This window comes from Saccostrea cucullata, unplaced genomic scaffold (assembly GCF_032062105.1).
Source record: "Saccostrea cucullata isolate Sc308-1 unplaced genomic scaffold, CSIRO_AGI_Scuc_v1 ctg6793, whole genome shotgun sequence".
Lineage (NCBI taxonomy): Eukaryota > Metazoa > Mollusca > Bivalvia > Ostreida > Ostreidae > Saccostrea > Saccostrea cuccullata.
The window spans coordinates 106-18,213 of NW_026927908.1; the positions used below are offsets into that span (position 1 = coordinate 106).

Genomic DNA, 18,108 nt, shown 5'->3' on the forward strand with positions numbered 1-18,108 from the left:
AGTAGGATCAAAAGGTAAGTCCAACCTATATTTGCACACGACCCTAATTTTTTGCACACGGTCCTTACAGATGATGCAACAGGTATAAAAACGCAGGTAAAACGTATTGATTCTTGTTATAATTTGTCTTGTGTGTGTTATTTGTTATTGTTTTCAGTAAAAAAAAATCCAGGTTGTTATTGTTTTCAGTAAAACCAGTTCAAATCGGTTAGGCTGGCTAGATCAGGCTGTCTAGACTGTGAATGAAAAAAGTGTGACGTCATAATCACATTGTATTTATACAGTGGATGACGTCACAATGCATAGGTAAGTCCAACCTATTTTTTGCACACGACCCTAATTTTTTTTTGCACACGGTCCTTACAGTATAGTGTAAAACACTATATTTAGAGCTATATACTGAATCCCCACCTTAGTCCCCAATAGGGTTAAGGGGGTTAAGGGGTTAAGGGCTAAGGGTTAGGGCTAGGGTTAGGGTTAGGGGCTAGGGTTAGGGTTAAGGTTAAGGGGATTAGGGGATAGGGTTAGAGGGGTTAGAGGGTTAGGATTGCACTCAATTGACCCCCTTATCCTCCCAACCAATCAAAATCCACCATTTTTGACCTCATTTGCATAAAAAGTGCACTCAGTTGACCCAGCCATCCAGCCTGCTTCAGGCTAGGACATTAATGGATAGACCACTTCCGCTTCCGCTACCCCACTTCCGCTTCCGCTAGACCAATTAGGGTCCAGCCAGACCACTTCCGCTTCCGGCTAGACCACTTCCGGCCACTTCCGGTTAGGCCACTTCCGGTTAAACCAATTCCGGTTATGACGTCATTTCCGCCCCGGCAAGACGCCTTATACTACTAATGTGATTCCTCTTTTCAAAAAGGATGACCCCTCTGTGGTTTCCAACTACAGACCAGTATCGCTACTATCCTGTGTAAGCAAAATTATTTAGAGAATTATTTTTAAACACGTGTACAATTATTTCCATATCAATGATTTATTTTATCGATACTAAGCAGAATTTCTACCTGGTCATTCAACTGTATATCAATTATTGTAAATCACTATTTATTCGCGAGAACTTTATTTTCGCGTAATTACGCGAGACAATATGCTCGCGAAAATTTCATTCTCGCGTTTAATAGTTTTCCTTAAGATTAAATAGATCAATGACCACGATTCGTGAAAATTTTGTCTCGCATATAAAGAGTCAATGACTATCTCGCGAAAATAAGGTTTCGCGGAAATTAAGTGATCTACAGTACTAGAAACATATCGTAATATTTACATTCGCAAATATCTTTCTTGATGAACCTATTGAAGAGAAAATACGTTCAATTCTGTGTGAATTTCATTTGGAGGTCAGAGGTCATAGCGCGACTGGATCACAGAGCGATGTGATATTTTGACCAAACAACTTCTAGGTTATTGCGCGTCACTACATAGCAATACGTTGGCCCATTCTTGTAATAAATACAATTTAAGTCGAAATGTATTCGTTTCAAATGTAAATATAAGTAATAAACAACAATGTTAAAAAGTTCAGCGGGAAATGAACTTTAAGTTGGTACGTGATCAAATCTACTGAGAAGCCCTTCGGGCTTCACAGGATTTGATCACGTGACCAACTAAAAGTTCATTTCCCAGAGAACTTTTTAACATTGTTGTTTATTTCTTAAAAGTATACACGCTATAACTTGCGCCAGTTAAAATACGATTGGAAATTGATATCATTTGTTTATCAATAAAAGTCACGAAAATACTGTAAATTACACCTTTAAAATTAAATGCGTTACAAAGTTATCAAATTATAATTATTTATTATCCTGCAAGGAAAGAAAAATAGCTATTTTTAAATAAATCCATCACGTGACGACGTGGCGAAAAGAAAACAAGGTAGGCCGTTTGAGATACTACTCACTTTTGACGTGGATGGCAAGCGTCTTACTCTTAATGGTACTTATCTTTTAATGTATTCAGTATCAACCATCTTCTCTGTTATGACGCATATTGACCTTATATTAATAATTGTTGTCAAAATGCAGCATACCTCGTTGTCTGTGATTTCCCGTGGACATGTGTTTCTATATATAGGCCTACTGTTTACGCACTTCCTTCATCAATATTCATGAAAAGACTGAATTCTTAATTCCTAGATATGTTTAATTGTTTTGTTATTACAACGACATCTATAGTACAATTTTGTGGAAAGTATTATTTTTCATTACACTTTATGTGTTTTAAATCATTAATCATTTTGTTTTACACAAAATTCGGCGTTCATACAGCGTATATGTCTTTAAGTATTGTTCAAAGCATAGACGAATGTTAATCTTGTTGTATGGTTTTTTTATCTTTCAAAGGCTTTTGATAGAGTTTGGCACAAACGGCTTCTATTTAAATTGCAAACTTATGGTATATCTGGTGATATTCTCCAATGGTTTTCCAGTTATCTAAGTCAAAGGTCTCAAAAAGTTATGTACAAAGATTTGTTATCATCAAAACAAGATATTTTTGCAGATGTACCTCAGGGTTCTGTTTTAGAATTATAACCGGACTTGTATATTTGTATCTAGAGATGCACTTTATTCTAAAACTGAGTGGGAAACTTTAAAAAACAGACGATATATTGCTAAAATGACTACTATGTACAAAATTCATACTGGACGAGCACCGGAATATTTAAAAGATATTGTCCCCAATTAGCGTGAACATGTATCCACATATAATACCCGTAAAAAATTGCCGATAATGCGCTGTACATTCTAAGGAACATACTATCAAATTTTCAGGATATGTTTTCTAGCAAGAATTTTTATGCAGTAAACCCGCAGAAAATATGATACTTGTAAATTGTTTACAGTCATATATTAGGTCTTACAGTCCAGGTGTTTGTATAAATTTGGTTTTAAATTCATTTTACAATTTGTTAGCCAGCAGAACAAGGCGACTACACGAGATTTGAATAAATAATAACCAAAGAATGATGATGATAAAAATCCCAGGAAAATGCATATAATTAATTTATCCCGTTTTTAGTGTTGAAGATTCATTCCTTCCTGAAAATTATAGGCAAACTTTTGCCCCGACTTTGATTGGCAGTCATGATGCAATACGCATGTTTCCCTGAGTTTTTTCAAATAACATGCGCACATACAACCCCTCAAGTTTTCCGCTAAGCAATTTCATTTATGATAACTTTCTTTCTGCATATCATAATCTTTACGCAGACTTCTTCTGAATGACTTTTAACAGTTTAGTAACACTCAATATAAATTATTCCTTTCATTTAGTATTGTATTTAATAAGTCCTTAGACAAAACACATAATCATATCAGGATTCAGACTGGAATTTAATTATAAAACTTGTAGAATGTTTACGTACAATAGCATGCACTTTGTATTATAATCTACTTGATTTGTACGGACTTGAAGTCATTTGCAGATAATTAAACGGGAAACAACGCAACGTTGCCTTTGTGACGTGACTGACGTCATAATGAAATGTGCACAAAACAACCGCTCTGTTCTACTCAGCTTTCTCAGATTTATACCAATGTCAATTACCTAGTTCAATCCATTTCAATAAGCAGGGCTTATATACAGACTTAGTATCAGAATTCAAAATCTAATTCGGCTTAGTAAAATTAGGTTGCAATAGCTTAATTAAAAAGCCAGTTGATCCCAGCCTCCCACAAGCACATTTTTTTTGCACAGTACTCGTATATATAGGCAGTGAAACTATCCTATGCAAATTTATCTAAAAGTTGAGAATTATCACACACACACCCCTCCCTGAGGATGGAATTTTCGAATTTAGAATACTAAGTATTCTCCTTTCTGTGGTTGTCAAACATTTCTTCAGGTAAGTTGTACAGCCCCACAACCCGCAAATTTTCAAAATCGATGTGCCTATTCAGTACATATTTTATATATCAAATAACTGGAAACATTAAACTTTTAGTACTTTTAATATTTCTTTTCTTCAATATCCAACAAAACGCAAAAAAGGAGAGAAAAAAAAAACCTAAAACAAAACAAAAAATAAAACAAACAAACAAACAAACAAACAATTTTTTTTCTTCATTTTTCTTTTTTCATTTTTCTTTTTCTTTTCTTTTTTTTTTATCTTTGAGAGACAGCTTTTATTTATTGTCATTGAACTTGGTTTCTAAATTTTCCACTGTATTTAAATTAAATTTTAAACCATTCAGAAAACGAATTTCAAAATTCTTCGATTTAAATTTTTCATAGTTATCAGAGGCCTATACATTTTCAGATAATTTGTTACTAGTATAAATTTATATTTTTTAATTTTTTTTAACCGCTCCCTTAGAAAAGTCCGCCTTTAAATGTCTGAAGTCCGAAGTCCGCTGTTCTCTTTACGCTATTTCGCAAATGTCCAATAGGAAGATTAGAAGTTATGTACTGTGTTAACTAGATACTGTACATAGCCTTACCTGACATAATAATATTATTAGGAAAACTACAGGTCATCTACCGAAATTCATTGCTGTATAACTTATAGCTTATACATGTATTTTATAATATTGCAGTCAATATTGTTTCCCTGTATCTTTCCTCATATCAGATGATTAAACCTTTGATTAAAATTGACTTTCTGTTTGTTGTTTTACACTAGTACTCTAAATATTAAATTTTTTTTTATATTTTTACTTTACGGTTGCAATGCTCTACATCTTGTTGTGGGGAAAACATAGAAAACAGGTTTTGATAGTTGTGAACTCAGATGATGAATTAAGGCCTTAGTTGAGCGTATGTTTTATCTTCCTGCTGTTAAATCACGATACATGTAGACTATTAATTCAACCATTTTATCATGTACATGTAAAAAATAGAATGGTTGCGATTATAATTCCTTTTCAGCGAAGTTTGCATTGAAAGGCTCTTTGGTTTTGTATCAAAAGCGTGCAGGTTTACATTAAAAGATGCAAAAGATTGGCTTGAATCAGGTAATGAAATTTACAAACAGTATAGTAAATGCACATTCAAGATAAATCCAAAAATTCTAATGTTTAAAATAATAAACAGATTTATAACTACCACGTAAGTCATAGTTATAAAAATAAAAGTCAATTCGTAATGATCAGTTTCTTTTGAAATATTCGAAGTCGAGAATTTGAACGATAGCATTAAAGAGACATAGACACCGTTTCGGCAAAAACAATTGTAAATTTATTTTTCCATTTTTACAAATATTGAACAAATGTCTTTCTAATGATCATCGATGGGAGATTGGAGGTCAACAATACTGCTACATCGCCAATAATTTCAACTCATTACCGCTACATTTTTTCAAAATTTCAACCGATCATTACCGCTACATTTTTTGGCCCAAAACAACTCATTACCGCTACATATCGAATCAGCCAGGTATGGTACGGAATATGAGTTCCAATCACGGATTACTTTACAAGACAACAGAATGTCAAGAAAATGGCATTCAAAGCTTTAGCGATTGTGTAAAGACATTGTAAAGACTGTGAGTTATCTATGAACAGTGCTTGATTTTAAAATTTCTAAAGTGTTTTATGAAATAAAATAGATTTTAAATTAAAAAAAAACCCACTCTGCTCAAAATTCTACTTTCACCTCCTAGGTGAGCAGGGGAAACAGGACTTATCCTTGTAGCAGTAAGGATTATGTAACGGTAATGAAAATTTCAGAAATGTAGGGGTAATGATACGCACCCATTTGAATTTCAGGTGTCTGGATACAAGACTGATTTAGAGCTCCAAGCTTTTATAATGTAAACAGGTCCGAGTCATGTTTTTGTTAACATAGGTTAATATACTAATATATGTTCGTTCAAGGTAGTTATTTTCCATAAAAAGTTAATTCTATATACAATAAACATTTTCTATTAATTTGCTCCATTTAATTTTTATACATATGATATTTTCTTTATGTAATCAAAACAAGACACAAGCCTTTTTTTTACATAATGAAAAAACTTAAAGTTCTGTATCTCATTTGTTAATCAACAAATGATGTTCAAGTTTTTGCTGATTATTAGATGATGCCTTAGTAGGAATTATAAACATTAAAACTGGTTTTAAAAATTAAAAATTTAGTTGAAACTGTGTCCATGTCCCTTTCTAAAAGTGCAACTTCAATCGCTGAACTTTTAATGCTTAAAACTTGTAACTTAAGATATACATACATATAATGGATAAACCATACAGTTGACACCATGATACAATTAACGTCAATTTTAGAATTAAGAATGTCAGCAATTATGTAATCTGTTCTATGACATATTTCATATTCGAGTTCTTTAATGTTCTCTTTTTTCTGTACCAGCTGATTGCCCTAAAGAATGCCATGTAATAATCAGCAACTTAAGCGGTACTAAATGGTTTTCTTACGGAACGTTCTACACAGCCGTCTATGAACTGAGATCAATAGATCTTTGTTTCAATGGTTTGAGTGAGAGTTTGAAGACAATCAACATAAGCTGCGAACGTTCATTTGCAGATAGTAGAAGTATGACAGTTATTTGCAAATCAGGGTTTGAAAATGGTAAGTCAGAATATACTGCTATATTTTAAGAAATTATAAATATATCTTATTGCTAAGTCATGATATTCGTACTTTAGGGAGACGTGAGCCAAAATTGTTCAGGATGAAAAGAAATGGGCTGTGTTGACGTCTTCAAATAAATTCACCTTTTCAAATAAAATGTATGTGTCGCTTTAAACCATATGACATTTTGATAAAAGAAAAAAAAATATTAAGGCCCCTCTGTTTTCAGAAGTAATGATAAATATGTATTTGTTTAACTGGAACTTAACTTAAATACCTAATTGTGAAGTTGTAGCATACAAACTTAATCATTTACTTTACATGCAGTTATCGGGAATTCGATGAATGTGATGACATGATCGTTTTTAAACTCTTGTTTTCATAATTTTTATATACTATTGGATTTTTGCGAGGAGCGCTAACTTTAACAATTGACAGCTTTATTTTACACTAGGACAATGTACGGCAGCTCTTTTATGATATAAATATTTTGATCAACATTTAATTGAAAAAAAAAGGTTAAATTTAAAGCACAACTAAGTTACCCTTGAAGAAAACGACAACAATCCTACCCTCAGCTCCCAGCCCTCACATGTTAGAGACTCTAACACTATACCTATGACTAGGAGAAAGATTTTCTTATCTTTTATTAATTCTGTACCTCCGCACATGATAGAAGAAAACCGTTAACTGTAAAAGTCAGTGCTTCTCGCAAAAGTTCATTACTATCCCTTTGGTTCAAAATTTTACCAAACTTTAATTTATACCAATTAAATCTCTCTGATGCTTCCACATTTATACGATTCATCCTGGCTTTGCTGTTCTTAAAAATGATAAAAAATGGCTCTAATCTCTAATATGTAAAGATTATGGTGAAAGAAGCTGTATCTATAGCTTTTAAACCATGAACGTATATTTGTCTTTTTATCTCCTTTTAACATTTTACATGTGTACAACGAATTTTATGCATTGTAATTACGTTAATTTGTAAATCATATGTTGTCCATTCCTGCAATAAAAAGAAAAAAAGAAAAAAAAATGTCAATGAAAGTTTATTTTAACGCAAATTTTGCATGGGCTTATCAAGACGTCGCACACGGAAATGGGGCTGATTTTGTGACGTCAAAAAATCTGTTATTGCCGTTGCTGCGTACGTTGGTTTTTTTGCTTTTGTTTTCCTAAAAATGTTTTACTTTTTATTTTACAGTTTCTTTAATATTTTTTTATATACATGCACATCTTCGAAATGAGATTTTATTGTAACAGGTTTTTCCATAAAAAAGAGAATACAGCTTACATTATTGATATAGGTCCTGTTAAATACCATAATACGCATATTTGTGTTGTAGTAACAAAACCTACCAGACATCAAAAATCAGTCTCTCCTTTTACTTGCTTTTAAGTTGTGTTAAAGGAATATTTTACTGCTTCTTGATTTGCACATTTCATTTATCACTTTATTAATAATTTTACCAAAAGAACCTGTTATGCAATGAAAAATCTTTACAAAACATCATAAGTTTTCTAGTTACTTGTCATAATCATGACATGTCACGGAATGCTTTCAATTTTACGAACAGTCAGAATCGGTCAATATATTGGAAATTTATTAATGAATTTAATTTGACATCATCACGGGGCGTTATAGAAGATAAGTATAAAGTGGCAGAAAACTCCATGCAGCCAAAACGATAAAAATGATTAAAAAAACCCAAGTAACGCCCGTCGTTTGTAGTGTTACAAGCTACGCAATTTAAAACCCCTATACCATTCCTGACGTCTTAGTGCAGTCATCCTTTGAGCAATTTACATACGTATTCCATAAAAATTGTTGAAAGGGGAGCATTTTGAAATTATTTTACACAGAAATTATATTAAAGCATTCGTGGCAGCATCAAATTCATCAAATAAAAAAAAAACGGTAAAAATAATTTTATGACTTCGGGTCTCTCATTATTTTCTATTTTCAGCAAAAGATTTGTGCACATCAACTAAAAAGTGTGAAGATGAAACTAAGACGTGCTTGTTGAAAGGACAGATCGGTGTTTGTGTATGCAATCCTGGGTATATAGGATTTAAAAACGAATGTTTAGAAGGTAAAAAACATGTCCAATTATTTCAATTTGAAAAATAAGCAAATTTTTTACTACTCTATCAGTGAAACTTTTTTTTGCACAAAAAATTAAAGAATTTAGACATATTGACAAGGAGGGTTCTCCATAAGTTGTTTTGCTGTGCCTGGCCCGACACAGTAACGATATTTTTTTTTAGTGCAACACAGAAAATGAGCAAAATAAAGTATTTTTATTATTCTGTTTTCTCTTTTATTTTTAATACAAAAAACACGATCAAATGATAAGAATCAGAGCAAATAAAGAGTTTGGTAAGGTACATTGTTAACAAAGTAGTTAGGTTAATTTATATATTAATGACTATTCAGAATTTCCTCTGCTCTTCAATGAATGTGTAAAGTATAATAGGATTTAAAGAAGCTCTAAACACTAACAGAAACTGTTTTTTTGGACTCGGAGAAAAATATATCGTATTACTATATGCATATTGAAACTTTTTCATTCATTTAGATTATAGGGTATGTGTCTTATATTTTGAGCAGAAATACTAGTAACTGTTGTTTACTTACATTGGAAAAAATAATGAAAATAATTAATTACATTTTTCCCTCTTGGTCTTATATAATGCTAAAAATATTTCATTATATTAAAAATCATCAATTAACTGTAAATAACAATTTCTTTAGTCAGACATCTAAGGGAAGACCACTCTTACTGCATAAAACTACCCTATAAATAGAGCTCTTTAGTGTGCGGTGTTTAAAGCGTCCTTAACAATTACTTGATATCGCGATTACTTAACTTAACGGAACTCTTTCGCGATGGAGGTAGGAAACGTCTGTTGGATGGGGACAAATGTGCTATTGAATACAATGCAAGATCGATCATTGTAGAATTTATAAGGACAGATAAGTAAAAAAAAATCCTCGTGAAATACCTTACGAAACAATCAATGAACCAGCCTACTTAATTTTTGAGTTGAGCCAATCCTATAATGTTACATTTTTATGATATTTTTATCTAAGCTGGCTCTTCTCATTAAATTTTTATTGAAATCGTCACATTTTAAAGCTGATAAAATATTCTAAACTTTCCTTATTTGTCAATGTACAATTTGGAGTTCAATTCTTGGCAATGCATTGTACGTTCGGCATAAAATTGTGCGAATTATTCGATTGTCACTACTGTAAACAATGTCATGTGCCCCAGTAATCTCGCGAGATTTCGAGCTTTCCCACTCCCCCGCAAAAGAGCGGTAGTAAGTTAGATAACTGCAAGGTAATCGCGAAATTACGTTTTGCAACTTAATTAAAACTAAAATAAATTTTCCTTATATAAATTTCTTTAAAAGTAATATGTGTGTTGGGAGGGGGGTTTGTATTATTATAGTGTGTTTACATTCTATAATTCAAACATTCTTGTGACTGGGAGGCCCGGGTTCGATTCTCATTTGCGTCATACCTAAGACGTAAACAAAAGTAGTGACTGTTCCTTCTAGCTCGGCACTAGAAGTGAAAGTCACGGGTCTTTCGGATATGTCCCGTGTCACGGTAGGCGTTGGCACGATAAAGAACCCTCACTGCTCAATGGCCCTTAGTGCAGAGTATAGGTCTAAATTTGAAGTCCTTCACCGGCAAAAGGTGACGTCTCCATATGAGTGAAAAATTCTCGAGTTGGACATTCTTATTGCTTTAAAAATTCATCATTTTAGCATAATCAGAGCAAAGATTGTTCATCAAGCTTATTTGATTGAAGCGAAAACCGCGAATATTTTTGCATAGTGCAAGTTTAAATTTTTAAACGCTACACAGGGTAAAGAAACATTCGTATTTTTGCAAGTTATTACAACATATTCATTTTCTTTCTTATCAGGAAATTTGACACTGAATGGAACCTGCAAACGAAATGAGCAGTGTTCTATGGTATTTGGCTCAGTTTGTCAGAATAACACATGTGTTTGTGGACTTGGGTATAAATCATTGAATGATTCAAAATGTTTGTGTAAGTCCATTTGTATAAATCAAATTTAATTAAAAAGTTTTGCATATTGAATGAATGATTGCCAATGAGTAACAAAAAAATTTTGAAATTATCATTTTTCAAATTTCATTATAATGAATTTTAAACATGGCTTGGTTGTATTCGGAAAAAATAGCAAACTAATCTTACTTGCAAACATATTTTCGTGTGTAAGTGAAAAGTAGAAACAACTAGCATTCTATATTTGTAGACGATAAGGGATCTAAAAATTGTTATATCCTCATCTAAACTTCTTTTCTTTTACCGTTTTCTCACCAGTAACATTTTCTACAAATATATAATTGCTTACAGTGCACTCTGAAAATAGTGATTTTGAAGCACGTGCCATAGACATGAGAGGTATGGGAATTTTCAATATTTTAATTTAGTATTAATACATTCCGTCGTCTGGGGATTGATCTCTCAAAATCCTCAAACAATACAGATATTTGAACTAGACATAAAACACGGACCCCTAAAAAGTCAAAAGATAGGAAAAGGGGGATAGAAAGAGTAAAACCCCAATCATATTTCAAAAAACAATTAATGGTCGACGGGTTTTAAGGCAAAAATAGCATTCTTCGTGTGACAGTCGGCAGTTCATCGGTCGTTTTCCTGTCCAATTTTTCGTCGCCCACCAAGTGGCATTTTTTGTTTGCCGGGCTTTGTTATATTTTTTTTCTGCGTCAGTGGTCGATTCCTCTAATTGCAGCGATCGTCAAAAAGTCTGTCGACCAACCTTCGATCATCGTCCGACCATCGGCAGACAGTTTTTAGACGGTGGCTAGACTGGATTATGAATAAACAATAGCGTAAACACACGGGGACCCTAGCTGAGATTTTTTTGCAGAGTCAAAATAATGAAAGTAGGATTGTTTTAATGTTTCATGTTTGAAAATAAAATGTACACAGTTAACAAATACATTCAAGTTATTTCAAAGACATTTCCTTGATGAACACATGCAAAGCCTCATTACTGATATTTGCTGTTATCAATATTTCTTGCCTCATGAATATTCATTGAATTACGCCGAACTACAACTAACTCATACACCAACCAACTCGTATATACGTATGCAAACTACAAAAGGCAAATCGTACACCTTTTTATTTTTCGTTTTTTCTCACACGTGCGAAAAATCAGTTCGTACACACTATGTGTTAGTTTAAAATTGCAATAATATTTAGAATATTTGATGAAAAATATTTTTAGATATTTTTATCACTTTCTAGCTCCGAAATCAAACAATGATAATTTCTAAACAACACACGCGCGGCTGTTTCTTAAATACTATTTTGTTGACTTTTTATACATTAAAACTTAAATAGTTTATTGTATTTTTACTGTCTTTTGATTGACTGAATTTCTATTGCCTGTTTACAATACTACATTAGAAAAAGAAATACAAGTATTTTAGGAAAGAAGAAAAAAGATCACATCTTAATCAGTTAATAAAAGGGTTGTTGGTGGTACCATAGTATATACGATGCCATAAAATTGGCTGAGTTTATTACCATTCTATTTTTCAAAGATAAGACATTGCCTGATTATCTCGGACACTAAAACGACAAGTATTAGAATTTTCATGCGATTTAAGTGGGCTGAATTTAGGTCAGTCTTCGCGTGCGTTCACAAAGCTATCATGTATTGTGCAATGACTTGCAGGGTCATTGCATATAATATAATTACGTATGAAAAATAGTACCATCGCAAATCACGGCCAAAATGTACGATCCTCTCCCATTCTGGAGAGAGCTACATATATATACAGGCTCCGACCGTGACTTAAGACGACAGAAAAATAAAGGCAGAAAAATATTTTGTTATTCTGTTTTCTTTTCTCTCTTTTTTTTCGAGCAGTATACGAGGGCTGTCCGTTAAAGTCGTTGACAAAGCGTTTTTTCTCGAAAAATAATGAGCGCGGTAAGATGAAATTTTTAGCAAGTATGTATTTATCATATTTTAGTGTAAGTATTTGAATTCTTTTGATAAAATATAGGCAAAAGTCAATACTTTTTAACATGCTTTAACTCTTTACAAATTACTGAACTGTGACGAAACAAACACTAAATGTACACGTCATAGAAATATAGAATTACCTTTTCCCCACAAGCACTTTTTAGAGCGGTACAATTTTCTCTAAAATTAAGCAAAAAAAATGATAATGGTAGATTTGAATTAAATCATAACTTTTCTTATTTTACTAGATTTTAGCATATAAAAAATTGAATGGAATTGGCACTTTATTAAAGATTAAATTTGCTTCTGAAAGTGCGTGAAAAATGAGTGATTGCGGGGAAACGGTATAAGCATGATTTTGTGTTACATGTTGAAATAGGAAATGGTATATGCGTTGAAATGTGTGACTGCGGGGAAGGGGGTTAATGTACATTCACACGATATAAAACCTGTTTTTTTTTTAAATAATACACGAGTATTATTTCCAAATAAGTATTCAATAGATTTTGGCAGTTTACCAGTGGGAAAGCGGTAAGCACAACGCAAAAAATGCTGACGTTCGATGACCTTACTAGGCACTGGAAAGGAGTTCATTTTTATTTCATCTTAAGTATACAATGGAAATGGGAGTTGTTTTCTTTAAACGAAATCGTTTTTTAATCAAATCCAGGGGTAGAACAAGCATCTATTCCTATAGCTTTCAATGTTGACAGCCAATATATAAGGTAGCCTATTTAGCTGAATGATAGTAAAAATATTGTCCATAACTTTAATACTAGATATGAATAAATCTTCAAAAGGTCCCATTTGTGCGCGAGATTGGTAACTGACTTTTATTTGAAGAATTAAAGGAAACTCAACTATGTGCATCAATGAAATTTCTTAATTTAAGTGGAAGTTATCCAACTTGTTTTTAACAAAGAGGAAACGTGACGCTGCTTTAAAAATTTTTACTTTAGGCCCTATCACCCGTGTGTCGTGTCGTATAAAATCTTATAATTTGTTTATTTATGCATATATCTATTTGAAGTTTGCTATGCTTTTTGATGAAAAATTAGAAAAAAAAATTAGATCACAGTGAGAATTCATGACACTTCACTTTTAGTACAAAAATATAAATTTATATATTAAATACATGTACATGTGTTATTAAAAATTGAAATAAAATTTCATAATTACCATATCATTTTATAAATTCTTACAACATTCATCTTATTAAATGCCAGTCGCCATTTGACGTAGCGGGTTTGCTCTGGAGTCAAGGAGTCCATCCTTACGTCGCGGATTCAACTCCCACTACTGGACATAGAAATCGGCCCTTAATTCAGGTTGAGATCTCGTGTCACAGTAATTGCTGGCCAGAAAAATATCCCTCGCTGCTCAAAATTTTATTCTCGAAAGGGACGTGAAACAAACAAAATCATTCATGCCACCGTCTTTCAGTACTCATAGTTCTTTGATTATAGTCGGTCGTTGGTCGATCGACATTTAGGAATTGGGTTTTCGTAAATGTCGGCCGACGGTGTATCATGAAAAATTGAAATAAACTTTTATAATTTCCATACCATTTTATAAATTCTTACAACATTCATCTTATTAAATGCCAGTTGCCATTTGACGTAGCGGGTTTGCTCTGAAGTCACGGAGTCTGGAGTCAAGGAGTCCATCCTTACGTCGCGGATTCAACTCCCACTACTGGACATAGATATCGGCCCTTTATTTAGATTGAGCTCCCGTGTCACAGTAATTGCTGGCCAGAAAAATATCCCTCGCTGCTCATTTTTATTCTCGAAAGGGACGTTAAACAAACAAAATCATTCATGCCACCGTCTTTGAGTACTCATAATTCTTTGATTATAGTCGGTCGTTGGTTGGTCGACATTTAGGAATTGGGTTTTCGTAAATGTCGGCCGACGGTGAAATTCAAAATGCAGCTTAGCAAACAATGAAGAGGCGACTGTTGGCCAACTTAGAATTATCTAATTTTTGAAAATTATCGGTGTTCGTAGTCATTAATGTGATTTCTTCAAAACTACTGTTGGGCGATTCTGTTTTTACAGCCGACGATGCAAGAAAAAAAATTGGTGGCGGAGCATCGGCTTGAGTGTGACTTAGACAAAAGTTTGAAGTTTTAATAGTTCTATATGCATTTCTTTTGGATCAACCTTCCTAAAAGTTAAATTTATTAATAATAACCAGAGGATGTTTCACATCTGGTTCTAGTTAGGTTGTAAAGAACCAATTATTTTTTTTTTGTAATTAATATATGTTATCCTTGCAGAAGATACCGTAGTCGGTTTGATGGTTGGAGCTGTTATTGGTGGCCTTATCTTAGGCAATATCCTTACTGTTCTAGGAGTTATCATCTACAAAAATATGAGAAACGGGAAACATAAGGCTGGAAAAGAGTATAAAGCCTTGCAATGTTTTTGTTTTTCGTTGTTTAATTTATACAGATTAATTTGTTTCTGTGTGTTGGCTTTATTCTTGAAATGTTTTACTGATGTTCGAAATCGAATTACAATTTTCATTATTTTAATTAGAGAAGAGCAGATGGCTGCAGTTTTTGAAAACACTTCTTATGAAACTGAAAGAGAAGCAGATCAGAATCGTTTTACCGAGCAACGAACAAATGAGGTGAGAAATTTACAAAATATTGAATAGATTTAATTCGCTACATAACAATGTAGTAAAAATAATTTTCCTTCTGCTATTGGACGAAAAAAAATATTTATAAAAATATCAATCTATTCTTAAATATTTACATTTAGTGTAATTTTCTTTATGAAATTCATTTGAAATCCATGACGTTCAAATCTCTATAACACACGCGAATCTTTGTCACCGCGCGTTAGAATACACAGTAGGAACTATATGCATTTTCAATACTTTATGAATACATGAATACCAAACTGTACATTGTTTGACACAATCTAATAAAACAAAAAATAACACAACGTAAAAATACAATAAATGTGCATTTGAAATTAATTTGTCACATTTTTCCTCGCAATGTTTGTTTGCGTTATTTAACTCTACGACGTCACAAACGTCACAAACCGCTCTTTCGTCTATAAAGCACACCAGTTTTGAAGGGCGCTAAATTCACATTCAAGATTACTGTAATCCAACTTTTATTCGCGACGACTTTATTTCGTGATTTACCGAGAGGAAAGGAGTTCGCGACGATTAATTTTCGCCACCAAGCCTTTTTTGGAACTGTTTTTAATTGAAAAAGAGACTATAAGGACCCGTTCACGGCGAGAAATATTTGCGATGATGAAGCTCTCGCGAACCTCACGAAAATTTCTCGCACACGGATAAAAGTTGGTTTACAGTATCAAAATAAACAATTATGAAGAGGTAAAATTAAAGAATTTAAATATAAGTATTAAAGTCATATTTTGGGATGTCTTCGATCCTATAGCACACCTGGTTAACGCACGGTATTCAATTTGTCGGCACGGCCAGGTGTGTTATAGGACCGAAGACATCCCAAAATATGAATTCAATGCTTTAATAAATTGAAGTTCATGCAAATAAGCCTTACATTTTATCTTAAGAAACTAGTACTTGCTTCAGCCGGAATGGGCCCACCTTTTAAAAATAATCTGTTAAATTCATCCTTGGGTTGCAAGATTCTTAACTCATTTACTTAATTTTGATTTTTTTAAAAATTCATGACAATTTCTAAATTTGACACACTTTAGATTGCGATCGAATCACCTTTAAACTTCTATAGTTGCATGTTCTCGCACATACAAAGAAAAGGCGTTTTTAGATAGTCTCGTTTTTGGTAGTTTTGTATTGTATCATACCTTTTTTGATATATAAGAATTCATTTTTGATTCTTTTTAAAATAAATAATAAAGAAAAAAGGTTTTAACAAGATTATATAGAGACGATCAAGACAGTTTTGCTTGGTTCCGTCGTTAAACGTAGCTTAATTCATCAGATCATATTACATTAAATAAAACAAACACACCTCATTTAACATTTTTGTTTTCCAGAGATTGTAAATGTGCCACCGTTTGCTCATTCTACGGATTCACCAGTAACGAAAAACACGCGCACCCATCATGGAAACAAAAGTTCGATGACGAAATGTTATGACGTAAATGATGACGTGTACAATCATCTGCATGAAAAGGAAGAGGATTCCAAAAATGATTAAACTTACGACCACGCCCATGAAAACATTAATCGTACAATGGAAGAGAGTGACTTCAGTTATCTAAATACAGAGAGACGATATATATGGCACCAGGTGTTTCTGCTACTGAAGATAATGATAATGATGAACGCGATTGTGCAAAAACACTGTTTTGATTAGTCTGAGTCATGCATTCTTTATGAAACTGTTTGTAGCCTTTCATTGACTAACTTTAGAGACCTTATGCAAGCATAAAACATAGATTTTGAGAGCTTTAATTGATCTGTGTATTAGTGTAGGAAGTAAAAATATTTTTGGTGGAATACAGGAATCATTAGGCATGTTAGGAAAAACTTTCTCAATTTAACATTTTTTCGTAGTTTTGGATAATCTTTGAGTCACAAAGTACATGGAGTAATCATTTGACGAGTTCATTTTATGGTATGATTTTCATTTCTTCCAATTTGATAATGCTAAACCGATTTGTTTGCTGTACATACACCATTTATTTTTTATAATTAAGTGATGCCTTTTCAATCTCTTTTCAAATCATCTTTAAGAAGTAAGGTGTTCGTAAGTCCATGTGGCCAAGAAAATCACACAGACACTAGTACGCTTAGTTCTCATCAACATAATATATATAATTATAACATAACATATATTTTTAGTAAGATGTTTTGCCAATATTTTCTATTTACATACAATTAGGTCATCACATAAGATTAAGTTGCATCAGTTTTCTTAACTCAGTACAAATTTGTACAATATATGTTTTACCTTTATGAATAAAAATAACATCACTTGAATTATATACGAAAGCTATCTTCGCCTTGACTTTATGGGTATCTCGTGTTATAATGTCCTCCAGATAGGCTTGACTTACATATATCAGTAATTATATAAAATGATCAATCTGACCTAAGAATCATAAAACAGGTTTAAACTTGAGTCAAATGTTAAATCGTTGTCTAAAAAATGTTAAAGAGTATTTAAATTGTAGAACTTGTGTACTCCTTATTATCTACAACATTTTGTATAACAGGAAGATTAAATTTTGTTCTTAGGCTGAAGGTGTTTCACAATTCTGGGGACCAGCTGAGACCATTATTATCTACATGTTACATGTTTACGAATTGCAGAAATATTCCATCATATCAACCGAGTGTTGATGATATATCTATTATTGATTTATTGTATGTTGTTTAAAGTCCCTCGTGAGAATATTATACTCATATGGAAACACAAAAACTTGCCGGTGCAGAGGTGCAGATTTTGTCATATACTCGACACTTTCGTTGAGCAGTGAGGGGTCTATTTCGTGCCAGCACCTAATGCGAAATGGGACTTCAGTTTATACGGTATCATCC

At 32.7% G+C, this 18,108-nt stretch overlaps 1 protein-coding gene across 1 annotated transcript; it reads left to right on the forward strand.

Moving 5' to 3' along the window:
- Positions 1-4,882: 4,882 nt before the first annotated feature.
- Positions 4,883-15,252, forward strand: LOC134275838 (uncharacterized). Its single transcript, XM_062758130.1, has 7 exons — positions 4,883-4,964; positions 6,316-6,534; positions 8,508-8,633; positions 10,482-10,610; positions 10,941-10,988; positions 14,870-14,996; positions 15,132-15,252. The coding sequence occupies exons 2-7, from the start codon at positions 6,501-6,503 to the stop codon at positions 15,250-15,252; spliced, it is 585 nt and encodes a 194-aa protein (XP_062614114.1). The 5' UTR covers positions 4,883-4,964; positions 6,316-6,500.
- The last annotated feature ends 2,856 nt before the right edge of the window (positions 15,253-18,108 follow it).